The sequence below is a fragment of the Lagenorhynchus albirostris genome, chromosome 13 (genome assembly GCF_949774975.1).
Source record: "Lagenorhynchus albirostris chromosome 13, mLagAlb1.1, whole genome shotgun sequence".
NCBI classification, from domain to species: domain Eukaryota; kingdom Metazoa; phylum Chordata; class Mammalia; order Artiodactyla; family Delphinidae; genus Lagenorhynchus; species Lagenorhynchus albirostris.
The window spans coordinates 9,709,505-9,725,250 of NC_083107.1; the positions used below are offsets into that span (position 1 = coordinate 9,709,505).

The 15,746-nt window shown below is 54.3% G+C and overlaps 1 protein-coding gene across 2 annotated transcripts in view; it reads right to left on the reverse strand.

The window, feature by feature from the left end:
- Positions 1-15,746, reverse strand: part of KCNIP3 (potassium voltage-gated channel interacting protein 3) — a 90,531-nt gene that overhangs the window by 17,109 nt on the left and 57,676 nt on the right. The window contains exon 1 of one of the 2 annotated variants that reach the window (XM_060168558.1): positions 11,457-11,588. The exons of the other annotated variant lie outside the window; for it this stretch is intronic. Within the exon in view, the coding sequence (XP_060024541.1) occupies positions 11,457-11,559 (103 nt within the window). The 5' untranslated portion in view covers positions 11,560-11,588. Of the gene's footprint in view, positions 1-11,456; positions 11,589-15,746 lie in introns of those variants that run through there. 2 annotated transcript variants of the gene reach the window in all.

Genomic DNA, 15,746 nt, shown 5'->3' on the forward strand with positions numbered 1-15,746 from the left:
GAAAACTACAAAATGCCACTGAAAGAAGTCACAGAAATCACATAGGTGATGAGACACACTGTGTTCATGGACTGGAAGATGCAACATCATAAAGATGTCAATTATCTTCAAAATGATTTCCAGATTTAACATAATTCCAATAAAAATCCCAGGATAATTTTTTCATAGATACAGACACACTGATTATAAAACTTAATGGTTTTATAAATGGTTTTAAAGATATTTAAAACCACAATGAGGGACTTCCCTGGTGGTCCAGTGGTAATGAATCTGCCTTACAATGCGGGGGATGCGGGTTTGATCCCTGGTTGGAGAACTAAGATCCCACGTACTGCTGGGCAACTAAGCCTACGCGCCACAACTACTGAGCTCATGCGTCTCAACTAGAAAGCCTGTGTGCCCCAAGCTACAGAGTCCACGTGCTCGGGAGCCCGTACACCACAGCTAGAGAGAAGCCGTCACACCACAGTGAAGATCCCGCATGCCTCAACAAAGATCCCGCATGCCCCAACTAAGACCCGACGCAGCCCAAAACAAAACAAAACAAACACCCACAATAAAATACAACTACACACCAATCAGAATCACTTACATAACAAATATTGTCAATATCAAGTGCTGGTAAGGATCTGGAGTATCGGGAACCGTTATACTTTGCTGGCAGGAATGAAAATGGTACCGCCTCTCTGGAAATCAGCTTGGCAGTCATTTATAAGCAAACACTTTCCATATGGCCCAGAAATCCCACGCCCGGTTATTTACCCAAATGAAATGAAACCTATTATATTCATATAACAACTTTTATGCAAATGTTTAGAGCAACTTTATTCACAATTGCCAAAAACTGGAAATAACCCAATATCCTTCAGCTAGCGCATGGATAAACAAACTCTGGTACGTCCGTAAAGTGGAATACGACTCAGCAGTAAAAGAGAACAAAGTGTTGATACAGCAGCATGAATCTCAAATGCATTAGGGAAATGAAAGAATCCAGACTCCAGAGGCCACGTGATGTATGACTCCAATTATATGACATTCCGGAAAAGATAAAATTATAGAACATCACAGGGAAGGAGGGTATATCAGAGGCTGCCAGAGGCTGGGGGGCAAGGGAGGGGTTGACTACACATGGGGCAGGATGAGGAGATTTTTTGTGGTGAGAGAATTGTTCTATATCTTGACTGTGGTAGTGGTGACATGACTATTTGCCAAAATTCATGGACTGGACATCAAAAAAAAAAAAGGCTAAGTGTACTGTATATAAATTAGAAAAAATAAAAATAAAATAAAACTTAGAATAGTTGCCTCTAGGCAAAGAGGGAAAGAAGGGGATAAAAGGGAAAAAAAGTAAATAAGAGATGGGTTTTAAGTGGGTCAAGACTGATACTGTCCCGTGAAGTTAATAAAGAGTCAATTAACTCAATCCTCTGCCCCTGGGGGCCAAAAAATAGAATAAGACAAAAATCCCAAACCAGCTGCTATTTCTCTCATCGAAAATCCAGAAAACAAAACTCCGTTGACCCTATTTTCCCTCAAGCTAGTGCCTTTTTCTGTCCTTTAACGCACTGTCTTCACTTCCTCTCCTCCTGGCCTCCCTTGATCTTACTTTTATGGGGCATCTGCCCCACCGCGCCACGCAAACTGCTTTTCTAAGATCACCAGTGACCTCCATATTGCTAATCCAGTGATCAGTACGGTCTTCTTGATTCCTAAATCATACAAGGACAACACAAGTATGAAAAGTAGTGACAACATGGATGAACTTTGAGGATATTATGCTAAGCGAAGTAAGTCAGACATAGAAAGACAAATACTGTATGATCTCACTTATATGTGGAATCTAAAAAAAAGCCAAACTCAAAGAAACAGAGAGTAGATTGGTGGTTGCCAGGAGACGGTGGGGGTGTGTGTGCGGTGGGGATTGAGGGATGGGGAGATGTTGGTCAAAGGGTACAAGAAAAAGTGCTGGGGCTTTCCTGGTGGCTCAGCAGTTAAGACTCCACCTGCCGAGGCAGGGGACATGGGTTCGAGCCCTGGTCCAGGAAGATCCCACATGCCACGGAGCAACTAAGCCCGTGTGCCACAACTACTGAGCCTGCGCTCTAGAGCCCACAAGCCACAACTACTGAGCCCGTGTGCCACAACTACTGAAGCCCGTGCGCCTAGAGCCCATACTCCATAACAAGGGAAGCCACTGCTCGCCGCAACTAGAGAAAGCCCGCGCGCAGCAACGAAGACCCAACGCAGCCAAAAATAAATAGATAAATAAATTTAAAGAAAAAAAAATGTAACTATCCAAAAAAAAAAAGAATAAGTTCTGGGGATCTGTAGTACAGCATGGGGACTACAGTTGGCAAAACTGTATTGTATACTTGAAAGTTGCTAGGGGAGCAGATCTTAATTGCTCTCCCCACAATAACAACAAAAATGGTAATTATGTGAGGTGATGGATGTATCAGCTAACTTTATTGGGGTGATCATTTCATAAATGTACACAATGCTACGTGTTAATTATATCTCAATACAGCTAGAAAAACAAACAAATAAACAAAAAGAAAATTATGTGCCCATTTCACTTTTGAACATAGATGCAAAATCTTAAACCAAATGTCAGGTAACTGAATCCAACTGTATTATTTTTTTTAAAGTACACCAGGATCAAGAAGGTTTTATTTGTAAGAGTATAAGGAGAGAAAATCATATGAAAATCCTAATACAGAAAAGGCATTTGATAAACCTCCACATCTATTTATAATTAAATAAATAGACAAAAACTCTTAGCAAGCTAAGAATCAAAGGGAACTTTATTAACTTGATGCAGCTTATATTTGCGAACCATATATTTATTTACAGACGATATTAGGTTTAACGGTAAAGGCTCAGACATATTTTCTTTAAGATTTGGGACAAGCCAAGGTTGGCCACAGTCACCACTAATTGATGTCTGGCCAACGCTCTAAGGAAATCTTGAAAAAGGCAAAAAAACCCCAAAAAACAACAACAAAAAAACCCCAAACAGTGTAAGAGTTGGGAAGTATAAGATAAAACTAACACTATTTATAGATGGTATGGTCCCTAGAGTGACAAAAAGAATCAATATACCTGAGAGTTCAGTTAGGTTGCCAGATGCAAGATTAATTTATGAAAATCAACAGCAATTTTCTACACCAGTAATAACCCCTTAAAAATATAATAAAAAAGATAACATTCATAATAGCAATAAAAATTAAAAGTATCTAAGTATTAAGCAAAACTCGAAGGACTGCTATATAGAAAGATAATCTGAATAAATGAGACATTCTATTTTAGCTAGGACCATAATAACATTATAAAGATGTTATTTCTCCTGTAATAAACTGTACCTTCAACACCATCTCAAAAATCCAGTTGGATTTTTTGAAGACCTTGATAAATTTACTCTGAAATGTATAACGAGGAATTAAAAAATCCATAAAAATCTAGAAAGGAAGAGTAAAGAGGGAGGTTTCCCTATTAGATACTAACACATATTCATAATCACTGCAATAACAATTGTGAGGCTGGTACGAGAACGGACGACAACTCCATCCCGCGGGTGCTCATGCCGAAACCCTGGGCATAGACCTTCCTCCCAACACTCGATCCCCACGCAAACCCTGCCAGCGCTACCCTCAACCTGCACCTGCCTCTGAGCCCCTCTCCCACCTCCACTGCCCCCACCAGGCTCCAGGGCTCCATCATCTCTCCCGGCTTCTCTCCCTGCTTCTGCCCTGGATCCCATCGGTCTATTTTTGAAGTCGTGCTGGAGGAAGCTGCTGAAGACATATCCTCAGGTACCCCTCCATGCTACAACCTCCTGCACCAAAGTCCTTAAATGGCCAATAAATGTGCTCCCCCGCCCCCAGCTCTGACCTCATCTCCCAGGTCCCTCCCTTTGCTCCCCCCGCCTTCAGCCATGCTGGCCCCTCTGGCCCCTCACACCCACCAGGCACACTCCCTTGCTCTTCTCTCTGGCTCGAATGCTCCTCCCTTGAAGGCCTCTGATCAATCATGACCTCCTCAGGGGTGTCACACACACCCCGCGTTCCTATCTATCCCCTGTCTCTGTTTTACTTTCTTCATTTGGCCATGACTCCCTGGCATACGCATATTCCTCTGTTTACTGGTGCGACGGACGGAACTGTGTCCCTCTCCCCCCAACTCATATGTTTAAGCCCTAACCCCCAATGGGATGAGGTCTTTAGGAGGTAATTAAGGTTAAATGAGGTCATAAAGGTGGGGTCCTAATCCAATAGGTTATGGTGACCTTATAAGAAGAAGAAGAGTGATTTCCCCCTCCAACATGAGGGGGAGGAAAGGCCATGTGAGGACACGGCAAGAAGGTGGCCATCTGCACACCAAGAAGAGAGGCCCCACCAGAAGCCAACCCTGCCGGCACCTTGATCGGGGACTTCCGGTCTCCAGAATTGCGAGAAAATAAATTTCTGTTGTTTAAGGCCCCTGGTCCGTGCTATTCTGTTATAGCAGCCCGAGCAGAACAAGACGACTGGCTCTCCTGCCTGCTCTCTGCTGCACCCAACCCTGGAACAGTACCTGTATGTGGGGCACGCTCTGTAGCACATGCTGGATGGGCGGATCCCCCACGGCTATGTTTGCTTGGGTGGGTTCATGGATTATTGCCTTGGGTGTCACCTTTAACGTCTCCAGTCCAGGCTTACCTCCTGAAGCAACATGCTGTGTGGTTCACACCTGTTAGGCAGGGAGTGGGTGGGGAATCAGAGAGAAAGGCGATACTCCAAGACTCAGGTGCAATGACAGCACGGTCAAAGGGCACCCTGGACAGAGGGTCCAAGGTGAGCCAAGGGATATATGGGCATGGGAGCCATGGAAGGGCCGGAGTGGAGGAAGGGCTTGTCTGATCTTCATTCCAGAGTGGCCTTGGGTATCAAATGAGGTGACACAGAGAAGAGAGACCGGCAGAAGGTGTCAAGAAGGAAGAAGCCACTGCCCCTGGCTACCAAGTGGACCAGGGCTGGGTGGGCAGAGCCAAGGATGACCTCATGTTTCTGACCTGGGAGACTAAGTGACTGCTGGTGCCTTCCACCAAGACGCGGGTGCTAATTACTCAGAACTGGAAGATAAGGCAGGAAGATCGCCGAGGGCTTTTCAACGTCACACTAGAACACCTGCTTTAGGAAACTCTGCTCGACTTATTTTCTATCCAACAGAGCCCAGGTGCTGCGAAGCTAGACGTCAACCAGACTGATAGGTTGCAAATGACTTGTGTCCACGAGGGACGGAATGATTTCCATCCTTGGAAAATATGGCCCTTAAAGTTACTGGCTATGAATTTGCCCTTTGGGACATCAACCAGTTTTGATTTCTATGAAGCATCCGTTTCTGAAACAGCTTTGCTCTCCTGCTTGTTCCCTAAACAAGTGAGAGTCAAGTTTTTAACTTTGACACTCGCACTTGGGCCGGCAGAATACAAGAGGCAGAGGAAATCCCTCCTGTTTCTTGGTTTGGGAAATAGCTACCAGTTCTCTACGCCCACCCGACTCCCGGGCTCTGTGGACCCTTCCCCACCCTCCTTCCTGAGGAGCTGGCTGCCCCTTCCTCCAGAAGCCCGATTCCACAGCGTCCTGCCCAGCCCGCTGGCCTCACGCCGGGCTCTGTGGGGTCGTCCCAGGAGCAGGGAGCCCGGTTCCTTCCTGACGCCCACAGCGTCAGGCCAGGTGCCAGGGACCCTACCTGCTCCCAGGGGCGCTGGAGGCCTCTCCTGGCTCTTGCACAGGAGAAATCCACAGGTTCCTCCCTCTTTGGTTAGTTTCAGTGGAGACGCAGCCAGATCTCTTAGGAGCTGCCCAAGACATCACACCCTCCTTCTGCAATCACAGGTGCACCGGCGATCAATGGACCTAAACAGCCACCTGCACGGCTTTCCTCAACACGCCGAGGGGCCTTGTTTGGCAAAACTGTGAAGTCAACCTGCCTCTATCATCGCCCTGCGCTCAGCCCTCCCCTCCCCTCTCTAGGGGCTAGTCCGGGGCCATCCCCTCCCCATTAAGTAGTATTCATTGAAAACCAGAGGGTCAGCAATACAGATTTCACCTCTCTATCAAACAAGCATTTTGTCAAAGGAGTGAAAGCACGAGGCTTGAAGAGAATTGTTTTAAGGCTAAACGTCTCAAGGTCGTACCATAGCCTGATAGGTTACAAACCAGGCTTTCTTCCCACTGCGTAAACGTCTCAGTCCCTGTTCCCATCCCCCGCTCCACGCAGCCCCCTCTGCGCAGGACCCACCTGCAGGGGCTCGGGAAAGGTGGCTCCGAGTCTTTCATTCTCTGAGTTAAGGGCACCAGGTACTGGGTGAGGGGCGCTTTTCACCTGCCCCCACGCAGGAGCCTTCCCACAACCCTGGCTGCCCCGACACCTCTGCGGGGCTTCCCACTAGGCGGCTTCTCCTGCCAGCCAGCACCCAGCTTTGCTTCCCTTGGCAGCAAAACTCCAAGCTGCCGTCCACACTTGATGGCTCCGGCCCCTCTTGAACTCATCTGGCGGATCTCATCCCTCACTCTCTGCTGGTCAAGTGACACCTAGATCTTGGGGTCCCACAGAGAAGCCCCAGGGACTGCCGTGGGGTAAGGGGAGGCCTGTGTAGCAAGACTCCCTTCTCAATCTGAGCAGCGCCCTTTCTATGTGGCGGGGGTCCAGGCTTCTAAGTACGGCTTCTTTTGAGGTTCCATCAAGCTGCTTTGAAACCTCTGGCTGCGTCTAGACGTGCAACCGTCGAGGCACTGACTTGGGGAGGTGGGGAGGGGGCCTTGCCTAAGTCCCCCAGCCCACAGCAACATCAGGCCTGGGCTCCAGCCCACCTCCCTGTCTTGCAGGAGCCGCCCACACAGAGCCTACCTCTCTCCTTCCCTTTGCCAGGCCCGGGGGCCCAGGAGCCCGGACCTTACAGAGCACACAGTGAAGGACACCCGCCGTGGTGAAGTACCTGTCAAGTGCATCCTCCTCTGCCACTCACTTCTAGTCCACAAGTTAGTGATGTGTGACCCTAGGGGGAATTCGGGCTAGGACGTTTTTGGTAAGAAATGGCGAGAGCTAACACATACAGCACTTACTCCACGCCAGGCCCTGCTTTATGAGCTCTGCGCACATTCATGCAGCTCTACGAGGGAGACCTTTCCCACCTGGGATATGAACCCAGACAGCTGCCTCCACTTTGGACTCCTGACACCTGCACTGTAGGAGGCTGGGACACAGAGCTGTGTCCAAAGCCGCCCTAGCCGTGCAGAGTTAGAGGTGCATCCAGGACGGGTGCGCCAGAGTTCGAAAAGGTACTAGCTCTGCCACTCCCCGAGCCTCAGTTTCCTCCTCTGTAAAGTGGGCCTGCTGTTGAGGCCCAAATTATGATGTGTATCAAGTGCCTAGAGCAGAGAGCGCTCACTAGATGCCGGCTACTGTCACTGTCATTAGCATCCCAGATCCGGAAACTCTGCCCAGGGGCTGCAAGAGTCTTGAGGGACTTGCAGTTTACCAGGAGTGGTGGACTCCGTCAAGGAGAAGGGAACCCAGGGTGCTCAGAACATCACCACGCCCTCAGCAAAGGCAGCAGAGGGTGCCGGGGGGAAGAAGAACAGGAGAAGGGGTAGGAGGAACAGCAGACCCGTGGGCCCACTCCAAGCCAAGAGTCGCCTGTGGACCCACCAGGCCCCCAGGTCACCTTTGCAAGGCCAGGCCCCCAGGGGCAGCTGTGCAGAGGGCAGCTGCAGAGGGCTGGGGCCGCCACTCAGAGGGAGCAACAGGGTGGTGGGCCAGGCTGTGCCTATCTCTGCCACGGGCACTACTCTCTCTTGCTCTGTTCTCTATACCTGCCTGTACTCAGGCCTTCACAATCCAGCCTCCTTGCCGCCACCCCAGCCAGAGGGACCCTGACCTCAGACGGCATCCCCCAGGGCTGCCCTAAAGGGAGGGTCGAGATCACACTACCTGGCATACGATGGGTGGCCAACGACTGTGGCTGAAAACGGCATATGGTTTACACAGACTCAGCGCCTGCTGTTTGCCAGGCAGTGCTGGGCACACACTCTGGGGCCACAAGTGTATGGACACAAGTCCGTGCCACCCTTGGAGAGCTCACATTTGATGGGGACAGGGACGTAGACAATTTCAGGACAGTGAGAAAATTTCAGGACAGTGTCATCTAATACAACCTGAGGGGCAGGGGTCCAGAAGGGTCAGGGAACGTTCCCAGGGGAGATGGTGCCTCTAATCGAACCGCCCACTTACAGACAAGGAAGCAGAGCTCAGCTAGGAAAAGTGATCTTCCCAGGTGAATGACAGAAGGTCAGGGACCACAGCAGAGCTGCAAGGCAGTTCTCCCAGCCCCAGGTCAGAACTCCTTCCAGAGCAAGGGTGCTCACCCTCACGACTGACACTGGGCCTGACCATTCTTTACAGTGACGGCTGCCTGTGCCTTGCAGAATGTTTAGCAGCACCCCTGGCCTCTGCCCACTAGATGCCAGTGGTACCCTCCCTATCAACCGTGACATCCAAACGCCTCCAGACCTTACCGAACGTCCACTGAGGAGCAAAACTGCCCTCGGTCGAGAGCTACTAGTCTAGAACTTGGGAAATCTGAACCGAGATGAGAGAGGCATTAGTCAAAGTCAAGCCCTGGGCCACAGATGTGGACGAAAAAGGCTGCTGTCAGGGCTGGGCCGGCCTTGCAAATAGGCCCCAGGCTTACCAGCCCAGGCTCGCTTTTTACCAGTGTGCCCGCACTTCTGAGACCCCTTACATTTGCGTCTCGCTTGTAACTTTTTCACAGTGCTTCAGCTCACCACACCCCTGTGAGGTGTATAAGAGAAAATGTTCTGTTATTTTCCTCATTCTACAGATGAGGAAACTGAGGTTCCAGAAGCTTAGATGCACCAGAGTCACCCGGTGAGCTAGTGGCCAAGCCCGGCTGGAACTCCCCCCACGGAGCCGCCCCAAGACAGAGACTGACAGGGCGGAGAGAGGAAGGTCTTTCAACTTCTGCATCTACTTCTGGAAGCCTGTGTCCCTAGGACTCAAATCCATTAGTTCCTGACAATCCCCAGGGGCACCATAACTCTGGTCTCTTACAGATGAGAACTACGGAGGCTCAGAGAGGACAAGAGCACATCCAATTGCACACGAGAAGGCCTGGAGGGGAGCTGGGCACTAGCCCTCTTCCCTCAGTGCCAGCTCCCCTCCAGGCTGGGCCCGAAGGGTCTGGGCCGCTCCCAGGCCATGACTGCGCCCCTTAGACCCTGCCTGACCAATGGGTCCTTCCAGGCACTTAGCGGGCTCCACTCCCCATCAACATGGAACATCTGGTACTTATAACTCCCTCCCTCTGACACAGGCAGGGGAGGCCTGAGTGAGAGAATGTTTTCATCTGTGAATCAGTTCTGCTATTAAGAGTAATCATTCGATCGCTAACTATTGGTGATGGCAATGGTTCACGCGTTTGTGCAGTTATTACACACCAGGAACAATCCTGGGGGCCATTAAAGCCCTACTGACTAAAGCGTGCTGCAGCCCCACGGGGCAGGAGTTATCGGCCCCACTTTACAGATAGTCAAGCTGAGTTTCAGACAGGTTAAGGAGCTTTACGGCCAGTACGTGTGGGTGACAGGATCCCAACTCAGACCTGGTTGACTCTGAGGCTCTGTGCTTCTCCCACCGCATCGAGACCCCAGAACTCCAAGGGGCACAAATGGGCAAATATACCAGAAAAGACAAACTCATTAGAGCCTGAAGTGGGTTTTTTTTAGCAAGTTGAATAAACCATCCATAGTCTTGCGCATCCGATCCACCCTGTAAAGAAATCCCTTCTCCTTAGAAATCACAAAGGTAAACTTCAGGCTGCCAGACCTGTGAGCATGGTGGGCTCGGTTAAGAAGGTTCGTAGTACTAAGTAGAGTGAACCTGGCTGCTGCCCCCGGCCTCTGGTGGTCCCAGGAGGGCCCAGGAAATGCGGAAAGAGCAATGTAGTGGTTTCCGAGTACCAACCACCCCACTGCAGTCTCCAGATGGGGAAAGGATAGGGGATAGTGGGCAGGCTAGTGCCCCCAGGAAACATGGGTCCTCAGGGCACAGCAGTGTGGGATGCCCACCTACCCCTACCTGCATTGCCTATGGAGTCACCTGTCATAGATTCCTGCTGCCAGGGTCAGCAGCCATCCAGCCAAGTGCAGGCCCAGTTTGGGCAATTTTCTTCCCCAACTAAAATGTGAAGTTCAAGGCGGCACTTCTCAGAACCACCCTGAGCAAGTCCCTTCTCTCTCGGCCTCCTGAACTCAGAAAAGGTGTGATGCCGCCCAGTGGGTTCTGAAGGGCACATGGCCGTGGACTTCAGGTAAAGAACCAGCCCTGGGCTCTGAATGGAGCCGGGCCTTGCTTCTTGGCCCTGGGCCCCTTCCTGCCCTCAGCAGCCGTTTGCAGGGGGTTGGGGCGCATCCCTAGGCCAGAGAGAGGGGCTGCGGGGTAGTCCAGCAGCAAGGACAGGTTCTTCCTCCTCCCCTCTCTGGGCCTCTGGGTCTCAGTCCCAGGAGCTGGAGCCTGGCAAGGTCAGCAGAGTGCTGAGACAGGCAGGATGCCCATCCTCCTCTGAGAGGACAACAGGGGCACACAGGTGACAGGAACAGGACTGGCTGGCCCCTTCCCCACAGTCCAGAGGTTCAGGGCGCAGAGGATAAGTTACAGGCCTGGTGGGTCAAGGTCCCCTTCACAATGGGTGTGCCCTGGAGGGGCTCCTTCTAACCTGCCCAGAAGTGGGAGGGAGGTACCTAAGGTTGGGAAGCAACTCTAAGGGTCCCTGTCAGGGGTCCCAGGGAGGCCATCAGTGTTTGAGTTAAGAGTAGGTCTGTCTCCTCAGTTAATATTTTATTGAGACCGAAACGTGGCGCCTGAGGGTTTGGTTACCTATCCCTGAGCCTTGCCTGGGGAAGGGGACTGTGGGCTAAGAGTCGAAGGAACGGCCCATCACTCAGCAGAGGTTTTATGTTACTCGCTGCTGCAGCCTGATGCCCTGGGCTGAGGGTCCTTCCTGTAATCTTCACCCTGTGCCACCCCCCACCACCGGGCGGCCAAGCCGGCCGTGCTCACTGGGGGCGGCTAAGACCGGCGGGCCTAGGACAGCCAGGGGTGCCTCTCAAGGTGTCACCAGCATCTCACTCACACCCACCCCAAGCGCCGCGGCTCCATCCCCTCTGGGACTCTTCAGAGCCCGAGCCTTCGCTGCCCCCTTAGTCCCAGGCCAGCCCTCCGGAGCCGGGAGGGGGCGGCGGCCGAGGCGGGCAGGGCCGCGGAGCTCAGCGTCCCTGAGGGCCGCTCCTCGCCGGACCCGGGAACCCGCACCCCGGAGCGCAAGTGCTGTTCCCTCCCCTCTGACCGCTGGCCCCCGGCGCAGGGCAGCGGAAGGGCGGGTGGCCGTGCGTTACCTTCCATGGACATGGGCTCCAGGATGCCGAACTGCTTGAGGACGGCGATGAACAGCAGTACCACCACTGCCATGGCGCACAGCTCCATGCCCTGGATGCCCATGGCGGCCCGGGCTACCTGGGGCCGGGGCGTGCCCCTCGCCCGCGCGCTGCCTCTGGAGGCACAGGGGCCGGTGCAGCCCGCCCGGCCTCTAGAGGAGACGGCGGCTCACATGCCCCAGGCAGGCGGCGCTGCGGGTGTCGGCGGGGCCGGGGCCCCGCGGAGGGCGGCGGCGGCGGCGGCGAGCTGGGACCGGCCAGGAGGTTGGACCCCGCGCGGCGGCCGAGCAGAGCGCAACTTTCCAAGTCAGCCGGCAAACTTCGAGGCGCGGCGGCGCGGAGCGCAGCTCGGGCAGCCGGCGCGGGCCAGAGGTGCCTCCATGCCCGGCGCGGGCGCCGCGCCTCTTTCGCCCCCTCTCCAGCCTCACGGGCTCCAGGGCGCGGGGTCTGCGGAGGTCCCGAGCGCTCCCGGGCGCTCCCGGCTGCCCCAGCCTCCATCGCGGCTCCCGGCGCGCTCATTGGCCTAGGCGCGGCGACCACCCGGGGAGGAGTCCCCTGCGGCCCACCCCCCCGCGCCAGCCCGGGAAGGGGCGGAGGGAGGCGGCCCCGCCCCGCACGGGCCAGCCCCCAGACGGAGTCTGGCTCCGAGCCACCACTACACCGCCAGCCCCCGGGAGGCCGGGCGGTCGGCGGTTTCACCGAACCGCCCGTGCAGGGTGGGGCCGAGTGGCTGGGCAGGGGGCCGGGGCCGGAGAGGAAGGGAGTCGCAGCACCGCTCCCAGTGGGGAGTCGGGGCTCCCCTCTCCTGGCGGAGGAGCACTAAGCCTGGCCACCGCCAATCTCCGCCCGGCGGGCCAGCGCAGAGCTGGCCTTCGGAGGATCCGGGAAGGCCTCTCGCCCCAGGGTATTTCCCACAACCATCAGCCCACGGCCCGAGATTGAACTTGGCCCGGGTCTGGCCCCCGCTGAAAATGGAAAAGTTGGTATCCAAAGTTCAGGAAACCCGCATGCGCTCGAGGCTTTAGGAGGGAGTTGGGCTTTGGCATTAGAGTCTATGGAGCTGAGTTCAGATTCTGACTTTGCTGCGTGACCTTGGTCGAGTCACGGACTTGCCGCCGCCTCCTCCTCCTCCTCCTCCTCCCCAAAGAGGGGCTGGTGCCTGCCTTTCCGGCTGTGGGAAAGAGCTGAGCGGATGCCAAGTGCTACGCGCGGGTAGCGCAAGGAGTGCTAAATCGTTTGTGGATCGATTTCTTCCAGCCCGGGGTCACTGGGTAGAAAAGGAAAGCCGCGGAAAGGAAGGAGAGAGGAAGGGGAGAGGAGGGGGCGTGGCAGGGCGGGGCCCGGAATCCTCCAAGCCCCCAAACTCCGGGACTTGAGGCCCGGAGCCGTGACTCTCTGCTGCCCTCCAGCGGGCGCTCCGCACCGCGGTGTCCTCACCAGCCCAAGACTCCAGGCGCTGGAAGCGTGCGCTGCTGTGAACATCGAGTTCTCCTTTTCTCTGTTGTCTTAGTGGAGGGGGAAATCCAGCCCCGTACCACGCTTGTGAGCGTCAACCCTGTTTGGACCTGGGGCCTGAACAATAGCAGCTTCCATTTATGGAGCCTCTACTACCCACTCTGTCATTCATTCAACAAATACTGAGAGTGTACTGCGTCCCAGGCGCAGGGGACAGTTCCCAGGGCAGGGCAGGGCGGGAAACCGCCGCGTGCGCCGCTGAGGGCCCCGCAGGAGCTGCAAGCGAGCCAAGCCTTTAGCTTTACTTGTAATCCTTAAGGGCTCCCCCAGTGGGCATTCCTCTTCCCCCATTTTACAGGTGAGAAAACCGAGACCTACAGGGTGGATTATGGAAGGGGATATAGGTGCAGCCCAGGCCTGCTGGATGCCAGAGCAGATGCTTTCCCAGGAAACCGCACTGCTCCTGGTGGAAGCTGAAGCAGAGAGAGGCTGTGACGTCTCTTTCCGCCTGTGCAGTTCAACCTCACTATTTAACACACCTGGGTAAAAGACTGAGTTATTGGAGATATTTTTAAAGAACTATAAATGCACAGCTTTCAATTCCATTTAAGTGGGCATGTGGTGAGTCTCCACTGACCAAAGGCAAGAGGTCGAAGTAGAGATGCTAACGATTGCAGGAGAATGTGGTTCTGTTAGAGCCCTTGAGTTGCTTGTGTGTAAAAGTCTAGAAAGGTTAAAAAGCCTCCTGCCATCTAATTTACACACTTAAGTGCTGAGCAAAATCTAGCCTGTGTCGCAGCTAGTTCCCACCAGTCCTCGCTCGACAGCCTGGTTAAAAGCCCAGCGATGCGAAACCTCCCTAAGCCTGTTCCTCATCCATAAAACAGGGGTGATACCAACCTCTCCAGGGGCTTGTAAAGGATTGAAGAAGACAAGGACCGGCACGTGTCGCAGGCTCCGACGGGGGCGGGTCCTCCTGAGCTGCCCCAGCCCTGCTCCCTGCCTCAGTTTCCCCTGGTGCTCCCGAGCATCTCCCCTGTGAAAGCTTCAATGACTGCCCATAAACACTGAGCTAGAAACGAGACATCGATCTCTGGCTCTGCGGTGTAAAATATTAACGACGCCTAAGTGGATACCGGGGCTGAGAGCAGAATGTCCGCGCGGCATTAGCAGCCGGGGCCAGGGGCCTAATGGATGGGAAGCTGATTCCCCTGCTCGTTCACTAGCCCGGGGCCTGCCAGCTCTGGGGCCAACCTAGGTCCACTGAGGCTGTGCTGGCAGCCCTGTCACACCTCCTCTTGCCCAGGACCTAGAGAGGGGAGCTGGCAGACGATCCCCCAAGTCCCGTACCTCCTCCCCACACCCATGGAGTGCCAGGCCAGGCCTTTCCCAGCTGCCTCTAGCTCCCCCCAGGGCGGCATTTGCCCTGGCATGCACTCACCCCTCCCCCACCCCCCAAAGGCAAGCTGGGTGTCGGCAGTGCTCAGTGCCAGCTCCCTGCCTCGGGGGAGGGGCAGGCTCAGGGGAGGGGCACAGACACAGAAATCTCTGCAGGGCAGGGGGCTGAGGGCTGCCGCAGATGTAGAGAAATAAGAGGGAGCCACTGGCTCTTCCTCAGATGACGAGGGAAGCCTGGAGGGCCCTGAGCCCTCGCTGGAGGTCCCCGAGGCACTGGTGTCCTGATCTACCTTAGAACGATTCAGAGACCCAGCTGCTTTGGAGCTGGGTGGGGCGCCCTCCAAACCTAGGCTTGCACCCCGATGCCTGAGGTTATGGTTTTCCTTTGGCCTGGAATTTTGGGGGGTTTTTTTGGCCTGGAATATTTTTGATGCCACTCCAGTTCTGCCTCCAGGAAACCAGCCCGGATCACACCACCAACCACCTGCATTAACCCTCTCTCCCCTGAACCCGCGAGGCCTCTGCTGCGTGGGCCACACCTTCTGTGCTGTGTGTCTCAGCTGTCAGCCCAGACATCTTCCATGGCATCCGCGCTGCCCCACCGCTCTTGTGGGCAGGGACCCTGTCAGTTTGGCCAACATTCATTGGACGCCGCCTGCCTGCTGTTGCTGATCACCTAGCTGCCCAAGGATTTCAAGAGGTCTTTTGACTCTTCAGGGAGGAATGGGGACGGACACAGGCTGTTTAGAGGGACACGTTGCCTGCAAACAGCCCAGCAAGTTAGTTGTTCCTGTCCCAACTCTCTGGAGGGCAGGCCTCCCTTGGTTCTAGTGCATTCTACTGGGCAGAGCAGGCGTTATGCAATTTATTCATCCTTCTCATATTTCATAACAACCAGACAAGAATTCCACAGACCAAAGACATGCCTCTAGGACTCCTCCCCGTCATGGCCCAGGGCTCCTCAAAGCCGGACACTCAGTCTTGCCCCACCCCAGCCCCTCCTCAAACTCCCTGTCTCAACTGCTCAGGCCAAAACCCCGGCTCTTAGACTGGGCTCTGCCCGTCCCCGCTCCTGCCCAGTCTGTCACCTACCTCTGGCACCATGCCTCTTTCTCATCCATCTCTGCTCCTAGTGGCAGCCGGCCCAGCCACGCCATCGTCCCTCTCCCCTGTACTCGCGACATCACCCGCGCCCCCGATGCCTCTCCCCACCTCCGCTCTGTCCTCCTGTCTCTTCTCCATTCGGCAGCCAGAATGCTCATCTCTAGGTGAATGTCAGGTCCCGTCCTTCCCTGGCTTGGGAATCTCCAGTGGCTCTCGGACTCCACACCGGTTGTGTTTGCCTGCCCGGTATCCCTCCCCCTGATTTGGTAACAGCACCCTGATTTCCTTGGTTGA